Genomic DNA, 20,485 nt, shown 5'->3' with positions numbered 1-20,485 from the left:
ATCCACCAATACCCCCAGATCTTTTTCTTGGTTACCTTCCCCCAGTACCCTCCCTCCCATCGTATAGCTGTACATGGAGTTCCCCCCTTCCCTATGTGCAAGACCTTACATTTCTCATAGGGAAGGGGAACTCCATGTACAGCTACAGTTGATTGGAAATTTTGTGGAGTTATCTGGACATAAGATCAACTGGAGCAAATCTGAGGTCCTTCCACTGAATGCTCATTGTCTTAAAAGTGCATTCGATCCGTTTTCATTCCTCTGGAAGGAAGGAGGGTATAAAATATATAGGGATAATATTTCAAAGAACTATAGAAGAGACCTTGCTTGCTAATGAAAGACGTATTCTGATGGCTAAGGAAATGTGTGAAAAATGGAACCCATTACATCTTTCATTAAGATGATGATTTCTCCTGTAATTTGTTATCAGATGAGTATGATACCGATTTACTTTCAGATGGCTTTTTATAAAAATATCAACAGAGCTCTTTTAGATTTTTTATTGTCTGGGAAAACACCTAGAATTGCCTTATCTTTGCAGCTAGTTCAATCAAAGGGTGGTGTGAATTTTCCAAAATTTTATAATTATCACCAAGCTTATATTTTAAGACAAGGTATATATTGGGTTATTCCAGAGTTGATTGAAATTCTTCCTAATTGGCTTATACTTGCAAATCAACTTATGGCACCACTTTGTTTAAAACATATATTGAGTATTGATCTTCCAAAAATATATAAAGACAATAAAATATTTCATTCAACTTGGAAGATTTTAAGGTCCTTGGATACTATATTGCCAATTTCTATTAAGAAAACAAAATGCCAATCCTTATGGTTAAATTCTAAAATTAAGATTAGAAATTCTAAAATTTTATGGAAGGATTGATTAAAAGCTGGAATTAGAACATTAGAACTTTTACTTGCAAAATACTTATTTAAGGTGCATTTGTCAAATACAATACTAATGATAAATTTACAACTTGACAAACTCCACACACTGTGTTGGGTATAGCACCTGTAAATCACTCTATCTTTACTAAAGCGAGCCTCAGAAATATCTATCAAATATACAGGCACTTTTGGTAAAGCATACAAGCAAAGTTAAGACAAAGGGAACAATTCTGGATTTACACTTTGCAGACACTGGAACCCAGAGGACTTAATAATGCCATTGAATGGCAGGCATTCTACTGACTCCTGAAAGGGCTGTGTGCCTCTTATTATGAAATGGAAATGTTGATTACATGCTTGGGAGGGCTAAATCTGCCTGCCACTACAGAGCCTTTGCTGTGGTGATGGAAGAAATGCATTTGTTTTTTGTTTTTGTTATTTTGTGAGCCCTTTTCTCCTGAGGCAGCATAATGAAGTGGAACAAGATTCTTGTCGAGGAAGGATCTGTTGTTTGACTTTTCACACCATGGGCCGTCAGTATTGTTTACAGCTGTGATTTGAACTGTTGGTTGCCAGTGGGAAGCAGTGAGAGGTGTGACTAGTAACTGGAATGTGAAATATACCTGCTTTTGTGAAAGGTGAACCTCTGCAGGATTTACAATTTTCCCCCGATGATCCGGTGGATGGACTATTACAGGAAGGAGTCCACCTTTAACCTCTCGTCTTCAGTCCACCGTTGTAGTACACTCCAACACCATCCAGCTAAGTTCTTGGCTTAATTTGTGTGTGATTTTTGGGGGGATTTGGGATTTTTTGTTTTTTTGAACTTTGTGATTACCACGTTTTCACACACTACTTTGTGTTTATGTGCACCTGAATATTTATGCTTTGCAACCGATGCCGCACAGGTTTTTCTCACATTTGAGTTTTTTACTGTGATGGTTCACAGGTGCAGAAGGAGCCTATGATTGATATATCTCAGCCTTTGTGGCTGACTGAGGCCTGGTGAATGCTTGTATGCTTTACCAAAAGTGCCTGTATATTTGATAGATATTTCTGAAGCTCGTTTTAGTAAAGATAAAGTGATTTAAAGGTGCTATACCAAACACAGTGTGTGGAGTTTGTCAAGTTGTAAATTTATCATTAGAATATTAGAAGACATATGTCCCAATAATAAATTCTTCCAATTACAGCAGACATTTGGTTTATCGGGGAAACAAAATTTTAAAAATGGATACAATTAAAACAAGCTATCCAAAAAGGAATTCCTGAATGGCATTCTTTAGATGGTCAGCAGAGCCTGTTATATTTTCAAGCAGAATTCCTTGGACATCAGTCTTCCACATGGTACAAAGTAATAAGGCAATATGAACCTAAAAAGTCCAAAACAGGCCTGCGAGATATTTGGAGTTTAGGGTTACAAATTAATATTTCAGAAACTCAGTGGCCTAGGCTTTGGAATCATAGAGTGAAATGTACAGCCTCAGCCTCAATGAGGCAGACTTTATACTATTTAATGTGTAGAGTATTTTGGACTCCAGTGAGATTATAAAAAACAGATTCTACACTTTCTAATAGGTGCTGGCATTGCCAGTTACGAACTGGGACATTAGATCATCTTGTATTGCAATGTCCTTTAATATTCGGATTCTGGAAGTCCATATGGAATAAAATAATTTTGATTCTTGATGTTCCAATTCCATTATCATATGGAATTATAATGTTTGGTACTTCAGTTATGACAAATAGCCCGCTAAATAGTTTCAAAGATAAACTTCATGACAGGTGTGGCTTTGCAAATGATTATTACTTGTTTATTTTATTATTTATTTATTTAAGCATTTATATACCACTTGTAGTCTAAATGGTTTACATTCAAGTACTCAAGCATTTTCCCTATCTGTCCCGGCAAGCTCACACTCTTATCTAATGTACCTGGGGCAATGGGGGATTAAGTGACTTGCCCAGGGTCACAAGAAGCAGTGTGGGATTTGAACTCACAACCTCAGGGGGCTGTGGCTCTAACCACACTACCCTGGAAACAATGGGATAGGATGAATATGCCGTTTTGGTGGGAGACCCTATGTATTACAAATATGAGAAAATGCTTGCAGAAAAAAATAAATGAATCGCAAAGATTTATAAGAGTTTGGGGTCCATTAGATTCTTATGTTAAACAACTTTAATAGTAATGTATACCTATCATATAAAAAATTTCATATTCTACATACAAATCCAGAAATGGGGGCGGGAAGGGGAGGGGATCGTTTTATTGGTATTAATGTATAGTACATAAGAACTTTTCAAGAATGTTATTGCTTAATAATCTGTTACACTTTTTGTAAGATGTTTTTTATAAAATCAATTAAAAAAAATTTAAACATTTAAAGAAATCACAACAAAGCCTTAGGTCTCCTTGCTCACTGTGCAAAAACAGCTGCGTTGAAACCTTTTTGTCTCAAATGGCGGGACGGAGAGAAATCGGAAACCCGGCACATGCTCAGTAGCAACTATATGTCATCACCAATTAAATATGTAATTGTCACCGACTGTCGAGGGTAGAGCTACTACTGTTCATGCTTATGTGAATGAAACATGGAAAAAGCCTATACAGCTGAAAATGCTTGTTTTCTACCAAAGGTAATGCAAGTAGACAGGAGTATTCACATAAATAAAAATAAAAGCACAAAGATGATCCTTACTGAAACACCATTGTTATCTATAGTCTTATAAAAAAAACAAATAAAGGCAATAATGAAATAGAACAAACTTACCACGTCTCACATAAAAGAATATGTGCACATCCTGAAAAGAATATGGAATGGTACAAATAAAATTCAAAAAGGATTTACAGTACGGTACTGTATGAATCAACAATTGGAGTGGTGACTCCATATGATCATCAAAATGGAGCATCATAAATAATACATGAATAACCATTATAAGACATTTGAGCAATGTGATCAATATTAGAGCATGACATGGGGAAATAATTTGTCCCTGTCCCGTGAGCTCAGTCCCCACCCCATTCCCACAAACCATTTGATCCCATCCGCACAAGCCTCAAATAGTTATGCTTTTATATTGAACTTATTTTATTAAAGTATAAAAAGAAACAATAGTTTGTACAATTGCCATTTTCTAAACACAAATACAGAGCAAGGATCAACAAAACCCCTGTCTCCTTTCCCCTCCCCTTCACAAATATCTCCTCCACTATTGAGAAAATTGATTAAGCCAAATTACTACAGAATGCTACACAGAAAAATCATGCTATCAGAATACCGTAGTCATAAATGACAGGAATAGTGTTAGGGGAGTGCAACTAGGGCACCCTAGTTTGGTGTTAATTTCTTGTATTTTGCTAATATTTGAAGAATCAACAGGGTGAAGAAGTTGGATGTCGACTGCGTAAGCAAAGATAGTAAAGCCGATGGAGTGAGAAAAGGGGCAAAAAAAATATTGAATAGTAAAGGAGAAAGAATAGAGCCTTGAGGAACACTGAAAGTTTGAATAATGGGAGATGAGATTTTCTCTTTCGAATAGACTTTGAAATTATGATCTTTGAAATAGGAGGTAAACCATGAGCAGGCTGAACCTGTGACACCGCAGTTACTGAGACGATCAATAAGGAGGTGGTGGTCAGCAGTGTCGAAGGACAGATTTTCATTGATCATGGAAGTAAAAAAGTATTTCCTTTGAGTGCTCCGGAGCTCATCACCTCTTAATTTCATCCTATGCCCTCTCATTCCAGAGTTTCCTTTCAATTTAAAAAGACTCGACTCATGCACATTTACATCACGTAGGTATTTAAACATCTCTATTATATCTCCCTTCTCTTGCCTTTCCTCTAAAGCAGAGATGTCAAACTTTGATCCACGGGCCAAATTTGGACCACGAGAAAATATCCTGTTCCTTCCCTCCCTCCATCTCATTGTCCACCATCTCTCTCCCGGCTTCCTGGTCTCACCTTCAAAGTAGCCTGCAGAGGATCGCTGGTCGGCTATAGCGATCCTAACCGGCTACCAAAGCCTGCGCAGCACGTTCCCTCTGCCGTGGTGCCATACGTCACAGGAGGGGCGGGACCGTGACAGAAGCGTGCTGCGGAGGCCAACGATAGTCTGTTAGGATCACTACAGGCGACCGACTATCCTCTGCAGGCTGCTTTGAAAGTGAGAACGGGAAGTCTCAGGATGCTTGAAATAAGGGGGAAAATTTGCAGGCCTGGGGGTGGGGGTGGCAGCCTGGGCCCTGGTGTAGAAGTACAAGGAGGGGTGCAAAGAGATGTGCATATGCTTGACTGAGGTTTGGGGGGAGGGGAAGAAATAATGCGTCTAAAAACAGAGGGAGAGAGATGGTGGACAATGGGATGGAAGGAGGGAAGGAACTGAAAGGGAGAGAAGTTGGACACAAGGGATGGTGTGGGGGAGGTAGTTGGAAAGAGAAAGGGAGAGATAATGGACACTGGGGTGGTGGGGAAAGAGGGAGAGATACTGGATGAAAGGGTAGTTGAGAAAAGGAGAGATGGTGGATCTGGGGATGGTGGGGTCCATCGGTGCAGCTGCGAGGATGGAGACGATAAAAAGGAAAGATGCTAGACTTCCGGGGGAGGGAAGGGAAATGGAAGGGGAGAACAGATATGGAAAATTGATGGTTAGCACGGAGAAAGGAAACAACATATGGGCAGGAGACCCTGGCAAGCGAGTTATCAGAAGGCAACCAGAACCTGGGATTAACATGATTTGAATAATGAGTCTGGCATGGGGAGGGAGGGTGCAGATTCTGATGGAGGGGCTGTGTGCAGAGTCTGACGGGGAGGGGCTGTGTGCAGAGTCTGATGGGGGAGGGGGGCTGTATGCAGAGTCTGACAGGTGGAGGAGGGTGGATGCAGAGTCTGACACGGGGTTGGGTGCAGAACCTAACGGAGGGGGCTGTGGGTAGGGAGTTGGGAAGGCAGAGAGGACAGATGTTCAGGGGGTTGGGAAAGACAGATACTGCATGTAATAATAATAACTTTATTTTGTACTAGTCTTATAGCCCGTTACATTAACGGGTGCTAGAATATATGTGTGTGTGTCTGTCTTTATTTTTTTTCTCTCTCCTTAGCCGCTTTCTGTATTTCTGTCTGTCATTTTTTTTTTTCCTTGGCTGTCCACAACCACCCCTTGCCTGCTCCCCCTGTCCATTCTCCCTTCCTTTTACCTCCCCTGTGTCCTCCACCACCCCATCACTGCTCACCTTATCCAGCAGAAGCCCTTCTCCCTTTGTTTTACCTCCCCCTATCCATCATCACCTCCTTCCTGCTTCCCCTATCCAACAGTAGGCCTGTCTTAATTTTTCTGACCCCCCTCCCTGTTCATCAGCACCTCTTCCCCTGTCCATCAACCCCTTTTCTGCCCCTCCATTTCCGTGTGTTGCAGCATTTCCCTCCCACCCCACTTCCCTGTGCAGTATTTTCCTCCCCCATACCTTCCTCCTGAATTCCATGTTAAAATTATATCCGGGTTTGGCTGCCGCGGCCTGCAGCCACCAACAGCCGCCGCCGCGGTCGACATCCGCCTCAGGGGAGGGGGGAGGAAGAGAGAGAGCGGAGAGAGTACGGTGTGCAAGGGAACGACGGCGACGTGGACGGCCAACTTACAGGAAGGGAGGGAACGCAGGCGGGGATTGTGAGAGTAGCCACTGCTGCGTCTTTCAACAGGGAGCAGGCCAGACAGTAAGCCGCGCATGTGCACTTCCTATGGGTCGCTACAGCTCACGGAAAACCGGCGCATGCGCGGCCTAGTGTTTTATTATATTAGATACTGCAATACCAGAAGCAGTTCAAAGCGGTTTACAGAGGAAGAGACTGTACATAAACAGCAATGTTACAGAAGGTATTGTCAATTACATTAGTAAAATAATTTGAATTACATTAGTGAGCCGAGAGAGGTTAGGAGTAATCGGGAATATGACAGATATATAATAATTTCTCAGAGATGCAACTAGTTGGGAAGGAGTCAAAGAAATTTGTCAAATAGGTAGGTTTTGATTGATTTCCTGAAGGATTGGTAGGAGGGAGGTTTGTAATGAGGGAGGTTAGACATTTATTCCATTTGCCAGCTTGGAATGACAAGAGTTCTATCAAGGAATCTCTTGTAGATGCAGCCTTTCGGGGAGGGGAAGGTAAACAGTTGGGCATTCCGTGTGCAGGTAGTCCCTGGGAATGCAAAATGGTGTGATAGGTAGATGGGGATGAACCTGTTAAGGTTTTGAAGCAAAGGCAGGCAAACCTGAAGATGACCCCTTGCCTCTATTGGCAACCAGTGAAGTTTTCTGTAGAACGGGCTTACATGGTCTGACTTTTTGAGACCATAGATGAGATGGACGGCTGTATTCTGGATGATTCTCAGGCGTTTGATGGTTTTCTTCAAGGAACCTAAGTATATGATATTGCAGTAGTCTAAGGTGCTTAAGATTAGATACTGAACCAGCAATCGAAATAAGAGGAAGTCAAAATAATGTTTGATGGTTCGGAGTTTCCAGAGGGTGTACTGGGAGAGGGTTGGAAAGGGCAAATGCATGGGCTGGGGGGGTTAGGAAAGGAGGAAAAGAGAGATGTTGCACATGTGGAGTAGTGGGAAGGGAGAGAAAGAAATGCTGCTGGTGGGGGAGGGAAAAGGAACAGAGAATTGTTGGACATAGGTGTGTGGTGTGAGAGGGAAAGAGAGATTATGTATATGGGGAAAGGAAGAAAGAGGGAGAATTGTTGGACATGATTGTGGTGGAGAGAAGGGAGGGAGAAATGTTATACTGGGAGGGAGGAGAGATGCATAGGGATGGAGGGAAGGAAAGACAAAGGGAGGAGATGGTGTGCAACAGGGAAGAGATAAGAAGAAATGCTCCTTATGGATAGATGGGAATAGGCGAGAAGAAAGAGGAAGGATATGGTACACATGGATAGATGGTAAGGGAATCCATGGAAAAGTAGATTTTGAGAAGAAAGCAGAAAATGGAAGAAAGTTGAATGTTAAAAGTTAATGCTAAAGATGCATGTATAGAACAAAACACAAAAGACCCCCCCCCCCCTCTCATCAATACTGGGCAAGTTTCTCAAATAATATCATCATCATAACATTTAAAGGCTTTTAAATATTTAAATGTGCTCATAAGCTGTTCAGCAAGGCGCCACAGCAGCAGTACAACATCGCTGGAAAGGTGCTTGAATTTTAATCATAACATATTGCATGGAGCAAGGATTCTTAATTCTACTGGAGTGGCAAATGTTATGGCTCTACAAAAGCTGTTTAACAGTAGACCACTTATTTGAAAAGGTCAGTTCACAGCTCCAACAGTCTGTGTTTCGCTAAGCTACATTAGGAAGCCGAAAGGATAAGCTTTTTATATTGATTTTATTTGCAGTGCACAGTGCCTGAGTCCTTTGGTCTATACACTTGATGTTGAAAAAAGACGTCCACTACTTCAAGAGCCACAGCAGCTCCAATAGCTGTCCCCTTGATTTGTTAAAATTTCTCTTCAAAGGAAAAATAATTATTTGTTAGAGCTATGGTTGCAAATGCCATATTAAATAATATGGTATTCTTCTGTCAAAAGTTCTATTTAGCAATGTATTCTTAACAATCACTAGTGCCTCTATTTACGAAATATTGGTATATAATTATATAATGAGTCTATATCAAGGGTTACCAATAGTACATCAGTTAAATCTCTTTTGAAGTCTTGCAAAATATTAATCATATGCGTAGAATCTTTGATATACGACTCAATTTTAGGTACATAGGGGTACAGAAAATCTACAAAAATCCAAAGGGCCTCTAAAATTGAGTCATTTGCAGACACTATTTTAGAGACCCTTTGGATTTTTGTACATTTTCTGTGCCCCTATGTACCTAAAATTGAGTAGTATATCAAAGATTCTAGGCATATCTATAATAATAAAACGCTAAGCGCACATGCGCATTCTTAACGCCGTGTTGCCTGATCTATAGTTCCGTGGCCAGCAGAGTGCACATGTGCGCTTACCATGCATCTCTCTGTCTCGCAGCGGGCTTGCCAGTTCCGGCCAGCCGTGGCTCCTTTATCGAACCTCACCAGAGTTGGAGAAGACTTCCAGCTCTGGCAGGGATCGAGAGACGAGACGCAGCGTCGGCTTTGAACTAAAAAATGAACTTTGGCTGGCTGGCATACTATATGGAGCAAATGTTTTTCAAGGCACATTAAAAATTATAAAATTGCAAAACCAACAAAAATTAAATTTGAGAGTTATTTATTTAAAATTCTTCAAGCTATGTTTGGGAAATTGGAATGGTGAAACTAAAGTAGATAGAATTGCTAATCAATGCAATGGATGTGCTTGTTTTTGAATGCACTTGTCTGGGCAGTTATATCCTTACACACACTGATGCTCATAACACTGACAGACAGACAGATGTATATGTCATCTATTCTAGTGTATACTTATGAAGGGAATTTTTAAAAATAAAGTAAAATTCTGGAATCTCTTCGGGGCACACCTGAAATCTGTTTGGGGAACACCACTGTGCCTGGGCACACAGTTTGAGAGACACTGCTATAGATCAACCAGGATGGTTAACAAGAGGTTTATGTATTTTTAGAAAATGCATGTACCCCCTCTTTTACGAACACATAGCGTGGATTTTAGCGCCGGCAGCATTGGTAACTGCTACAATGCTCATAGGAATAATATGAGTGTCAGAGCAATTACCACCGCTGCCGGCACTAAAACGCCCACTATGCATTCGTAAAAAAGGGGGATGGAATTGGAACTATAGGGTTTTTAACTAGGAGAAACTTTTTCCTTGGTTGTAAAAAAACAAAAAAACAAAAAACCACAACAACCCAGCATCACTAGCCACATCAACCAAGTCTGAAATTTCATCTTTCAAAATTTTGGTAGGATCAAGAGGAACACGTTTCCTATCATCTAATTGTCTGTTAACTTGTTTTATAGAATAATGAAGATTACATAAAATAATACCCCCACCCTTATTGGCAGATTTAATGACTATTCTTGGATCTCCAGCCAGAAACCTCATTGCTGTATACTCATTCTTGGTTAAATTAAAAAAAAACCTTCTGTTTCTTTCTCTGTTTGAAGGATCTAACATCATGTTCTAATGTGTTGAGGTTTTCAATAAAATAATTGTTATGGCCGGGTGACACATGTCCCTGCAATATACCAACCTGCAAATTTTGCCAACATATTATACAGGACTCTACAGTCACCCTGCTTGGGAAAAACATTCAACATAAGGGAATCCTTCACATGTTCATCTTATAATGTGGTATATATCATTCAATGCAAAAAGTGTAAAGAAGGATGCTACATTGGAGAAATCAGCCAGATACTAAAACCCAGAATTAATTTACACAGATTAAAAATTGCAGTGCCAACCAGGAAAACACCTCTGAGGGGCAACATTTTAAAAACCAGAAGACGAGGACTCACGTGGCGCCATGAAGCAGGGTAGACGCTGATCGCAATCTCTCCTGCCGCTTCCTCTCACTACTTCTTATAATCGGCAATTTTTTTCAGTGCCCTGCACCGAGTTTTGGATCGGGTTCGTCCCCTGTGAGCGCTGCTCCTGACGGCTGCGACCCCGTTGCCTGCGATGTCGGCAAAAGTCCCACAAAAAGATCGGAACCGGCAGAAAGCTGGGGACAGCAAGATGGTGGCGCCCACTAATCCTGAAGTGGCAGGGAGCCCGGCGTGGGTTTCGGAGGTTGCAGCTGAGGTGACTGCTGCGATGGAGCTGATTTTAGAGAAGCGTCTGCTCCCCATCGACGCTAAGCTTGAGAAAGTGCACTTTCACCAATTAGTGGCAGCCTTGGATAACCGTGTGCTGGGCGCGGAGAGCCTGCTGAGCAGCCATGCAAAAACTATTGCTGCTTTGGAGGATTGCCTTGAGGACCTGGAAAACTGGTCACGGCGCTGCAATCTGCGGTTTGTGGCCTGCCTGAGGATTTGCCAGAGTCTGATCTACGTTCTACTATGGAATCTTGGTTTACTTCCTTCCTTACCTTACCACCAGGTTTGGGACCCCTGTGCATTGAAAGAGCTCACAGGCTGGGCCTCAAGCAATCCATGATGGCGAGATCGTGGGTGGTGATTATTAAACTGTTAAGTTATGTTCACAAACAGGCTATTCTCCAAGCCCTTCGTGGGGGTCAGAATCTGACTTATAACAACAGGAGAATTTTATGCTTCCAGGATTACTCTGCCAAAGTCTCGCAACAGCGAAGAGCCTTTGCCCCGGTGTGTACGGTGCTGATCCAATGCAACATTCGCTTCGCCTTGCTGTACCCGGCAAAACTTCAGATCCAGAGCAATGGGACTACCACTTTCTATACCACTGTGGCGGAGGCGCAGTCCTTCCTGGCTCAGGAGCCTACGGCGGGGCCCTCTACCAACGCAATTTCATCTACGGAGGGGCTGGCAGAGTGAGGGGGTACCCTGCTGCTACTGTGGACTGGTTCTATTGTTTAGTTGTTTGCTGAAGAGTGACCATTAGCCCAGTTACATGTTGTGTTTGGGCCTTTTCCTTGCTACTCGGAGGCTTATCTGACATGTTCCTGGTCTATCTGCATTCCTGTGGCCCTCTGTGTTTCCTCTTGGGGCTGGGAGCACTGTGCCTTGACTTTTCCTTTGATTCTGAGCTCTGCATGGTGCGTGGGCCTGGTTCCTGAGCACTCTGGCTTCTTTATATAGACTTTGAGCAACACCTCTTGGTCTCTGGGAAACTGGAATGCGGGAGCTCCGGAGACCCTGTTGAGTTACTTGAGGACTAACTGGACGAACCACTGTATTTGTTCTCTTGAGGCTTCTGTGTGTTTTGGAGTGCTGTGAGAGTGTGGGGACTGGAGGGGAGGGGCCTGGTCCTCAGAGGGGGTATGAGAGTTCTGGTAGGATGAGTGTTCATTGCTGTGGGTGACTGTTGGGTGTAAGGGTGTTCCTTCCTGGGGGGGTTTCTCTCCCTTTCTCTTTCCTGCTTCCTATGTTTGGCTGACAACTGCAATTGGTGTGGTTGTTCCTCCATGGAGTGGGCTGGGATGCAGTGTTTCCCTAGGCTGTGTGTGGAGAGGGGGAGCTTTGAGTGCTGGGGTTTCCCGGTTGGGCATTGTTTGATCCCTGCTTGCTTATGTTTCAGTTCTTGTAGGGCTGGGGATTGTTTGCTTCTCTCCCCTCTCCTTGGGCTTTCCCTCTGTGGGGCCCATCTTTGGGTCCATCTGTGTTTTCTGCTGGGTTTGGGAGCTGGGCAGATTCGGCTTCTTTTGTCTTCGGGGTTGTGGGAGGGAGTGGGCGTTGTATGTGATTCGCTTTGCCTTCGGGGAAAGCCATTGTTGGGTTCCTGAGGGTTGGGGGTTTCTCTGGGATGAGTTTTAAACTGGGATTGGGGAGTGGGTGGGGGATGGGAGGAATAGGGGTGGGGCTGTGTGTGGGGGTTCTGTTTTTTGTTTGGTTGAATGGGGGTTTTTTGGCTTTTGCGGTGCCTGATCCCGGTAGACACTATTTTTCTTTGAATGCTTGTTTTCTAGTTGTGAACCAGTTGGTGCCCTGGAGACCTGTTATCTTTTCTGCTGGATGCTGTAGACTGGGGCGGCATCTTGGTAGCCAAATTCTTTTACTCACTTTTTCACTTTGTTTCATTTTTTCGTGAGTTGAATGGTGAGACTTGTTACTTGGAATGTTGGAGGCATTAACTCTCCTGTCAAGCAGGCAAAAATTTTACACAATCTGCAGAGACTTAAAGCGGATATTGCTATGTTGCAGGAGACACGCCTTACTGACTTAGAACATACTAAATTGAGAAGGGGTTGGGTGGAGCGTTGTGTAACGACGGCTGCAGTTGGGAAGAAACAGGGAGTAGCTATTCTTTTTCGGAAAGCGGTGGCCACCCAGATTACACCCATGGTTATTGATGAGGGAAGACACTATGCTTTCTGCATGGCGGTGATCGGGGGTGCTCCAATGCTGGTGGGGTGTGTCTGTGTTCCCAATACCTATGATAAATCTTTTTATGCCCGCTTCAAGACTTTCCTTTTGTCACGTACTCCTCTTCTGATGATTTTTTTTTTATTTTTTTTTTGGGGGGGGTGACTTCAACGTCGCCTGGGATGCTTCCCTGGACAAATCTCACTCTGCTAGTGGCAGTGGGGTTACTGAGGCTGAGGGTCTCTCCCAGTTGTGTCAACTTTTGGATCTCTTGGATGTTTGGAGACTACTGCATCCTGGGGAGCGAGCTTATACCCATCTCTCTCGCGCTCATGCCTCTCAATCTCGTATTGATTATCTGCTGCTTTCTCGCTCTCTCTTTTCCAGGGTACGGCGAGTGGAGATTGGGCCTTATGCGATCTCGGATCAAGCCTGGGTATGGATGGACTGAGACTCGGGTGTGGGGCCTCGTCCGCCAGGGTGTTAGGCATATCCTTTGTGGCTCCAGGATGAGCCTAACTTTTTGCCATATCTTCTGGAGGTGTGGAAGGATTATCAATTCCATAATAGTCAACATATGGAGAACCCTGTTTTATACTGGGAAGCGGCGAAGGCAGTCCTTCGGAGTGTTATTATTATGTCAGCTGGGTGCGGAAGTCCCATGATAGGGAGTTGTTTCGTTTGTCGGGACAGATGACGAGAGCGCAACGTGCTTTTGCTCTTCACCCTACTTCCAGTAACAAGCAGAGTTTGGTCTCTTTGCAGACGGCGGTCAATGCGATCTTACATCAACGGGCGACTAAGTCCTTTGCTTATTATAAATACTGCTTATAAGTTCACGGTAATAAGGGGGGAAACTTTTGCCCCTTTTGGTCTCGCAATGGGAGAGCCATAAGAAGATTTTGCATCTTGTTACTGCAGAGTCTAGACGGGTCACCGGTGATACTGATATATGTGATGTCTTTCGCCGTTTTTATGCAGCTCTCTTTGCTCTACCTTTGGCTTTGGGGCTTCCTGGGGACTACTTGGATGGACTTTAGATCTCCTTTGTCTTACTGAGGAGCAGAATGCCCAGTTGAACACGCCTATTGAGGTTGGAGAGGTGGAACTCGCTATCGCACAAAGTCCTACTTTGAAAGCCCCTGGAGTCGATGGTTATAGAGCCGAATTCTATAAACTTCTGAAGTCTGAAATTGTGTCGCCACCAGCTAATATGTTTAATGTGATGATCAATTCTGAGGTGATGCCTGAACACCTTAGCTCAGATCATTGTTCTTCCGAAACCCGGGAGAGATCCTACTGTCCCAGAATCTTATAGACCTATTTCGCTACTCAATTTTGATGTCAAACTTTTGGCAAAGATTCTGGATAACCGATTGACCCGGGTGTTGCCGCTTCTTCTTCATGAGTCTCAGGTAGGTTTTGTTCAGGGTTGCTCGGTGGCAAAGAATTTGCGCAAAATTTTGACATCCTTGGACTATACCTCGAGAGTCGCAGCACCTTCTCTTCTTATTAGTTTTGATGCTGAGAAGGCGTTCAACCGCGTTCGCTGGGATTTCTTGTTTGCTACTCTGGCTAAATATGGCTTTCGGGGCCGTTTTGTCTCAGCGATCCGTGCACTTTATACTACTCCCCAGGCTGTCGCTCTTCTTTATTTGAGATCCATACGGGAACCCGTCAGGGGTGTCCTTTGTCCCCTTTATTTGTGTTGGAACTTGACCCCCTCCTCCATGATATCTATTCGAATCCGGCTATCCAGGGGGTTCAGTTGGGGGCCCAGAGCTTTAAAGTTGCTGCTTTTGCGGACGATCTTTTGGCTTTTCTGACAGACCCTTATCCTTCTTTGCAGGCTCTTTTGGAGACTATTAGAGAGTATGGAGACTATGCTGGCTTCCATTTGAATCTGCTCAAGTCTGAGGCCTTGCCTTCCTCCCCGGTCCTGCAGGTTCAGTGGGGTGCTTCCTTTCCTTTACGATGGACCCCAGGCTCCTTTCGGTATTTGGGGGTCTCTCTTTTGGTCTCCACGACTCAGCTCTATTCACTTAATATTCCTAAGCTTTTGGCTGATACTAGGGTCCAACTTGAGGCCTGGGGTGACCTCCCTCTGACCCTGCTGGGCCGTATATCTTTAATTCGCATGGTGATTTTTCCGCGTTGGCTGTATGTGTTACAAACTTTGCCACTTCATTTGTTGAAGAAGCATCTTACGCGTTTGCCCCATTTACTGTTCCATTTTTGCTGGAATTCGTGTAAACTGAAAGTTCGCTTTCAATATTTCGTGGATGGCTGGCAACAGGGGGGCCTCGGACTTCCCGATTTTGGCCTCTACAATGAAGCCTGTTTACTCAGGCATTTGAAAGACTGGTTGCTGGGAGAACATCAGCATACTCCTTTGGATTTTGAACCGGCTTTCTATGCTCCTCATTCCTTGTATAGTCTCTTACACTTGCCTACTAAGCAGCTTCCCGCTGAGTTCCGTGCGTGTGTTCCTTTGAAATCTATGCGCGCTGTGTGGGGGAGCTTGATCAGCAGACTGGGTGGGGACCCACGTGTGTCTAATCAACTTCCCCTCCATGGAAACTTGGCCTTTCCTCCGGGCCGGGATAACCCTGCTCTTCTTGGCTAGGCTACTCGCAGCTTTCATCTCGTGAAACATCTGTTTACGGAGGAGGGCTGTTTGAAACCTCTTGCTGCTTTTGGGGATCGATTGGGTGGGTGCTGGGGTGATAATTTTGCCTATTGTTAAGTGAAGCATTATATTCTTTCTCTTCCGCAGGATCGGCTTGCTCTACCGATGTGGGTGCGTCTTCGGGCTTTTTTTGAAGGGGTTGCGGTTCATTTTACTTCGGTGTCGGCATTGTATAGGGCCCTGTTGGAGCTTATGGATCCTAAAGAGGTATTGCGTCTTCGAGAGAGCTGGGGTCGTGAACTCCGCCTTGATCTTAGTGCTTGGGATATTTTGCGAGCCCTGTGCGGGGTCCCTTGCTTGATAACGGGAGCAGCCTATCGCGAGTGTTATGTTAGAGTGATCTATAGGGCCTATCTTATTCAAGTCCAATTACATAAAATGGGAGGTATTGACTCCCCCCTATGCTTGAAATGCGGCCGGGATCCCAATACTTTAGCTCATTCCTTTTGGGGTTGTTGGACTATACAGGTTTTTTGGAGGTCTATCGTTCATTACTTCCGAGGCTTATTTTTGAGCACCATTGTGGGAACCGTGGAGCAGTTGGTTCTTGATCTGCCTGGGGCTTTTCGCGGCCTTCCTAAAGGGGGTCCCCTCTGGTTTTGTAAGGTGTGTCTCCTTGCTTGCAAATGCATTTTGCAATCCTGGACTGTTTTGAGCCTCCCTCTTTTGGATCTGGAGAGCTCTAGTGCATAATTTGGCCACGTGGGAGGTCCGAGAGGCCGTTGGTCACCCTCGTTGCCGCCGTCACTTTATGCTAGTGTGGGGAGTCTATTTGGACTCCTTAACTCCTAGAGGTCGCAGTCTCCTTTTGAATCCTCTTGCTTAGCCTTGTTGAGGTTCATCGCGCTCACTCCTGGGATCGGTCACCGCAGGCACTTCTTTTTTTCTTTCTTTTTTTTTTTTTTTTTTTGTTGCCTTGTTTGTTGGAGGGGAGGGCTTTTCTTTTGTGACTGCCAGGGGCCACCAGAGCACAGGCCTTTGGCATTTTGGAGTTTAGTTTCTTGGCTTTCGTTTGTTTCCTGGGACACCCGGGGGGAGGATTTTGTACAGGTGGTTCTTGCTGCTTGGGTGGGGTTTGTGGGACGGGGGTTACTACTCTTGTTTCACTATAACAACGCGATAACTTTTGTATCGTTGGAAGCTCTTTTCTTTGACATTGCTGTCTTTGTTATTTGTTGTTTGGTATTCATATTAATAAAACAAAAAAGATTTGAACATAAAAACCAGAACACATCATTAATGATTTTATGGTGAAAATACTAAAAGGAAATTTTAAGACAATCCAGTAATGTAAGACCTTTGAAATAAAAATGTTAAAATATTTTGACACCCGCCAGACAGGACTCAACAAAGGCCTTGGTTTTCTATCAAACCATTAAATTTTACTGCTTTGTCACCTTCTTATCTATCTGTATCTCTCTCTCTCTCACCCACCCAGTCCTCTTTGGCCCTGATGCTCAAAAGCATCCCACTTCATTAAGACTTGTTAAAGCAGTCTTACTGTCATAGAAAGCTCTCCACCCGATGCACAAAAAGGGTTCTCTGTGGCTGCTACCGATCTTCGTAGCAGTCATTGAGGACGATATGCAGATGCATTACAAGGAAGCTCATTAGTACAATTTGGAAGGGTGAAGGAAAAGGAAACATTTATCCACAGAACAAAGTTTCTGGTTATGGTATCTTAATGTATGTTTTTAAGTTGGTGTTTGTTAGAATTCAGCATTTGCCACTTCTTGCATTTCTAGGTGAATAATCTGCTCTTGGTAGTCACGCAGTCTACCCATCTAGTGAACCAAAGGAAAGCTTTCCAGCAGTCCATCGAGGGTCTCCTTACCTTGCATCATGAGCAGACATCCAGCCAGCCATTGATTGCCACAGCCCTACAACAGTTAAAGGTTTGAATGGTTTCTTCTCTTGATCATTGCTTTTTATCATATGTTGTCCTTTTCCAGGTGTGTTGTAGTTCAGAAACTCAAAACAAAAGAAGCTGTGGAGATGGATGTTAACTGATGCAGATATTTATTCTGTAAAACTTATCCACATATATAAATGATGAGGAGGATCAACACAGTCTGTGTTTCAACCTGTATGTCTTCCTCAGGGGTCCTATGGATATGATTGTTAATGTAAGTATAAAAAAGGATCTTTTAATCTTAGGTTAATATGAGTTACAGGATAAGATTTGGGTGTAAGGGAGGGTGTGAAGGTATAGAAGTGATAATACTAAAATAGATGTGATTCCAAATAATGGTGGAATCTCATAAGTGATACATATGAATGAATATTAGTCAAGTCTCAATAAGTGATATATGGATGCATTAGACAAATATCAATAGGTGATTTATATAGTGGATGCATTAGCTCAGTGACTACAGTAATGTGTATAAAATACAGATATAGTGTGTGTCATATACCATAACACCAAGATAGAAGGAGTGATAATGCCGATCTGGTTGATATTAAGGAAATATTTAAAATATATATGCAGTAAAACCTTGGATAGAAAGTTCTTCTGCACTCAGAGAGTGGTAGAAAACTGGAACACTCTTCCGGAGTCTGTTGTAGGGGAAAACACCCTCCAGGGATTCAAGACAAAGTTAGACAAGTTCGTGCTGAACCAGAACATAAGCAGTTAGGGCTAGTCTCAGCTAGAGCCCTGGTCTTTGACCAAGGGCCACCGCGTGAGTGGACTGTTGTGCGCGATGGACCACTGGTATGACCCAACAGCGGCAATTCTTATGTTCTTATTCATTTTAGATATTAGTTTTTGATCTTTTGATTTTTATAGTCTTACTCTTCATTGTGGTATCATTTTTATAGCCTTACTGTTCTTATACCAGTATTGTTTTAATTTTTATTTATATTAGATTTTTAATAAAGTAATTTATCATTGTTCTCATTGTTTTTGAAGGGCTTTCCTTCCACATACATGCTTTTAATATGTTTTTAAATAAGGTGTGCATTTAATTTTCACTTTGATAAGTTTCAGCACATTATATATACTGTATATGTAATATATATATATATATATTTTCTAAATATTTCCTTAATAGCATCCAAATCGGCACCATCATTCCTTCTATCTTGGTGTCACGGTATATGACACACATTTCTCACACACTATCTCTGTATTTTATACACATTACTGTAGTCACTGAGCTAATGCATCTCTATATATCACCTATTGAGATTTGTCTAATGCATCCATATATCACTTATTGAGACCTGACAAATATGCATTCATATGTATCACTTATGAGGTTTCACCATTATTTGAAATTGCATCTATTTTAGTATTATCACATCTATACCATCACACCATCCCTTATGCCCAATTCTTATCTTGTAATTCACTAGAATTTCATATTAACCTTAGATTAAAAGATCCTTTTACACTTATATTAACAGTCATATCCATAGGACCCCTGAGGAAGATATACAGGTTGAAATACAGACCATGTTGAGTTGTCCTCATCATTTATATATGTGGATCAGTTTTACTGAATAAAAGTCTGCATCAGTAACATCCATCTCCACAGCTTCTTTTGTTTTGACTTATTGTTCTTCTGTGAACACATTGGGTCAATCCTCTTGGCTACTGTAGTTTAGAAACTGTCACTGCAGTGACATGTGCACAATACATTAATGATTTTCTTCTCCAGCCCTAGGTAGTAGTTTAAGCTTTACAGCCAGAATTTTAAGTGCAGCATGTGAACCAGATTTAAATGAGTAAGTACATAGGGCTGATTATTTTCTTCAAGGGATGAAAATTGCATAAGTCCTGGAGAAAGTTAGGAGAGGTACATTGAACTGTACTGCAGTATTGTGGTTTTTCTTTGTGCCACATCCCTTTGAGGTTGACCATAAAAAGCACAGTATTCAGACCTATATGGTAGATAGAATAATAGGTTTTTGTTCTTTTTATCTTGTGTGTGTGTGTGGGGGAAAATAACATCTAACTCTTAGAGGTAATGTGCTGCTGTTTCACATATGGGACTCTGTTTCCTCCTGCCCTTAAAGCTAATTAAAGTTTCCAACAAAATCACACAAAATATCTGTGGTAACTGTTTCTCTAGTGTAATAGAGCATGGCTTTTTAAATATTTGATTGTAATAGGTTTTACAGTTTAGTATAATACAGTTTGTGAAATAAAATTTTTGCAGTCTTGGATTGGTCATGTCCAGTATTAACATGTTCTTCGTTTTTTCTGTGCTTATCTTATTCATACTAGTGTTGCCCGTTTCATGATTCGAATCGGTTCACCGATTCACTTCGGGTGAATCGATTTAACACAACAAAAAATCGGTTTCCCGATTCAGCTGACCCTCCCCCCTTGCCCCCTAAAGCAGGAGCGGCAGCGCTGCTCTTGCTGGCCGACCGCTGCTGCACCTGCTTTAGAGGGCGAGGGGGGAAGGTCAGTCGAGGTGCTGCTGTCCGGCTTCCCCCTCCCCCCCGGCGTTGTCCGTTTCCCTCCCCTGGTGGTCGGTTCCCTTCCCTGGCCTCCTCGCACCATTTACCATTGAGGAACAGCCTGCAGATAAGATCACGATGCTAGCGATCTTTCCACTGCTTTGGAGCTGTTTCCTCCGCGATCCTGCCTCTGACGTTGCGATCTTATCTAAAGGCTGTTCCTAAACGGTAAACGGTGCGGGGAGGCAAGGGGGGAAGCCGGACACCAGTGGGAGGCCAGGGGGAACACGCAGGCCTTCCGAGGAGGGGGGTGAGCAGTCCTTCAGGGTGGGGGTGGGACAGGCCTTCAGGGGAAACAGGCAGGCAGGCCTTCAGGGGGGACAGGCAGGCCTTCAGGGGGGACAGGCAGGCCTTCAGGGGGGACAGGCAGGCCTTTAAGGGGGGACAGGCAGACCTTCAAGGGGGGACAGGCAGGCCTTCAGGGGTGGGATGCAGGCCTTCAAGGGGGGGGGTTCAAGCCTTCAAGGGGTGAGGCAGGCATT

General features: G+C 43.3%; 1 protein-coding gene across 16 annotated transcripts in view; it reads left to right on the top strand.

The window, feature by feature from the left end:
- MAP3K4 (mitogen-activated protein kinase kinase kinase 4) overlaps positions 1–20,485 on the top strand; it is a 462,673-nt gene that overhangs the window by 209,109 nt on the left and 233,079 nt on the right. For all 16 annotated transcript variants that reach the window (XM_033937735.1, XM_033937734.1, XM_033937737.1 and 13 more), the window contains one exon: positions 17,279–17,428. In XM_033937735.1, the coding sequence (XP_033793626.1) occupies positions 17,279–17,428 (150 nt within the window). The remainder of the gene's footprint in view (positions 1–17,278; positions 17,429–20,485) is intronic.

Source organism: Geotrypetes seraphini, chromosome 3, assembly GCF_902459505.1.
Source record: "Geotrypetes seraphini chromosome 3, aGeoSer1.1, whole genome shotgun sequence".
NCBI classification, from domain to species: Eukaryota; Metazoa; Chordata; class Amphibia; order Gymnophiona; family Dermophiidae; genus Geotrypetes; species Geotrypetes seraphini.
Note: the sequence above shows the minus strand (reverse complement) of the source record. Positions and strands in the feature narration are given on the sequence as shown.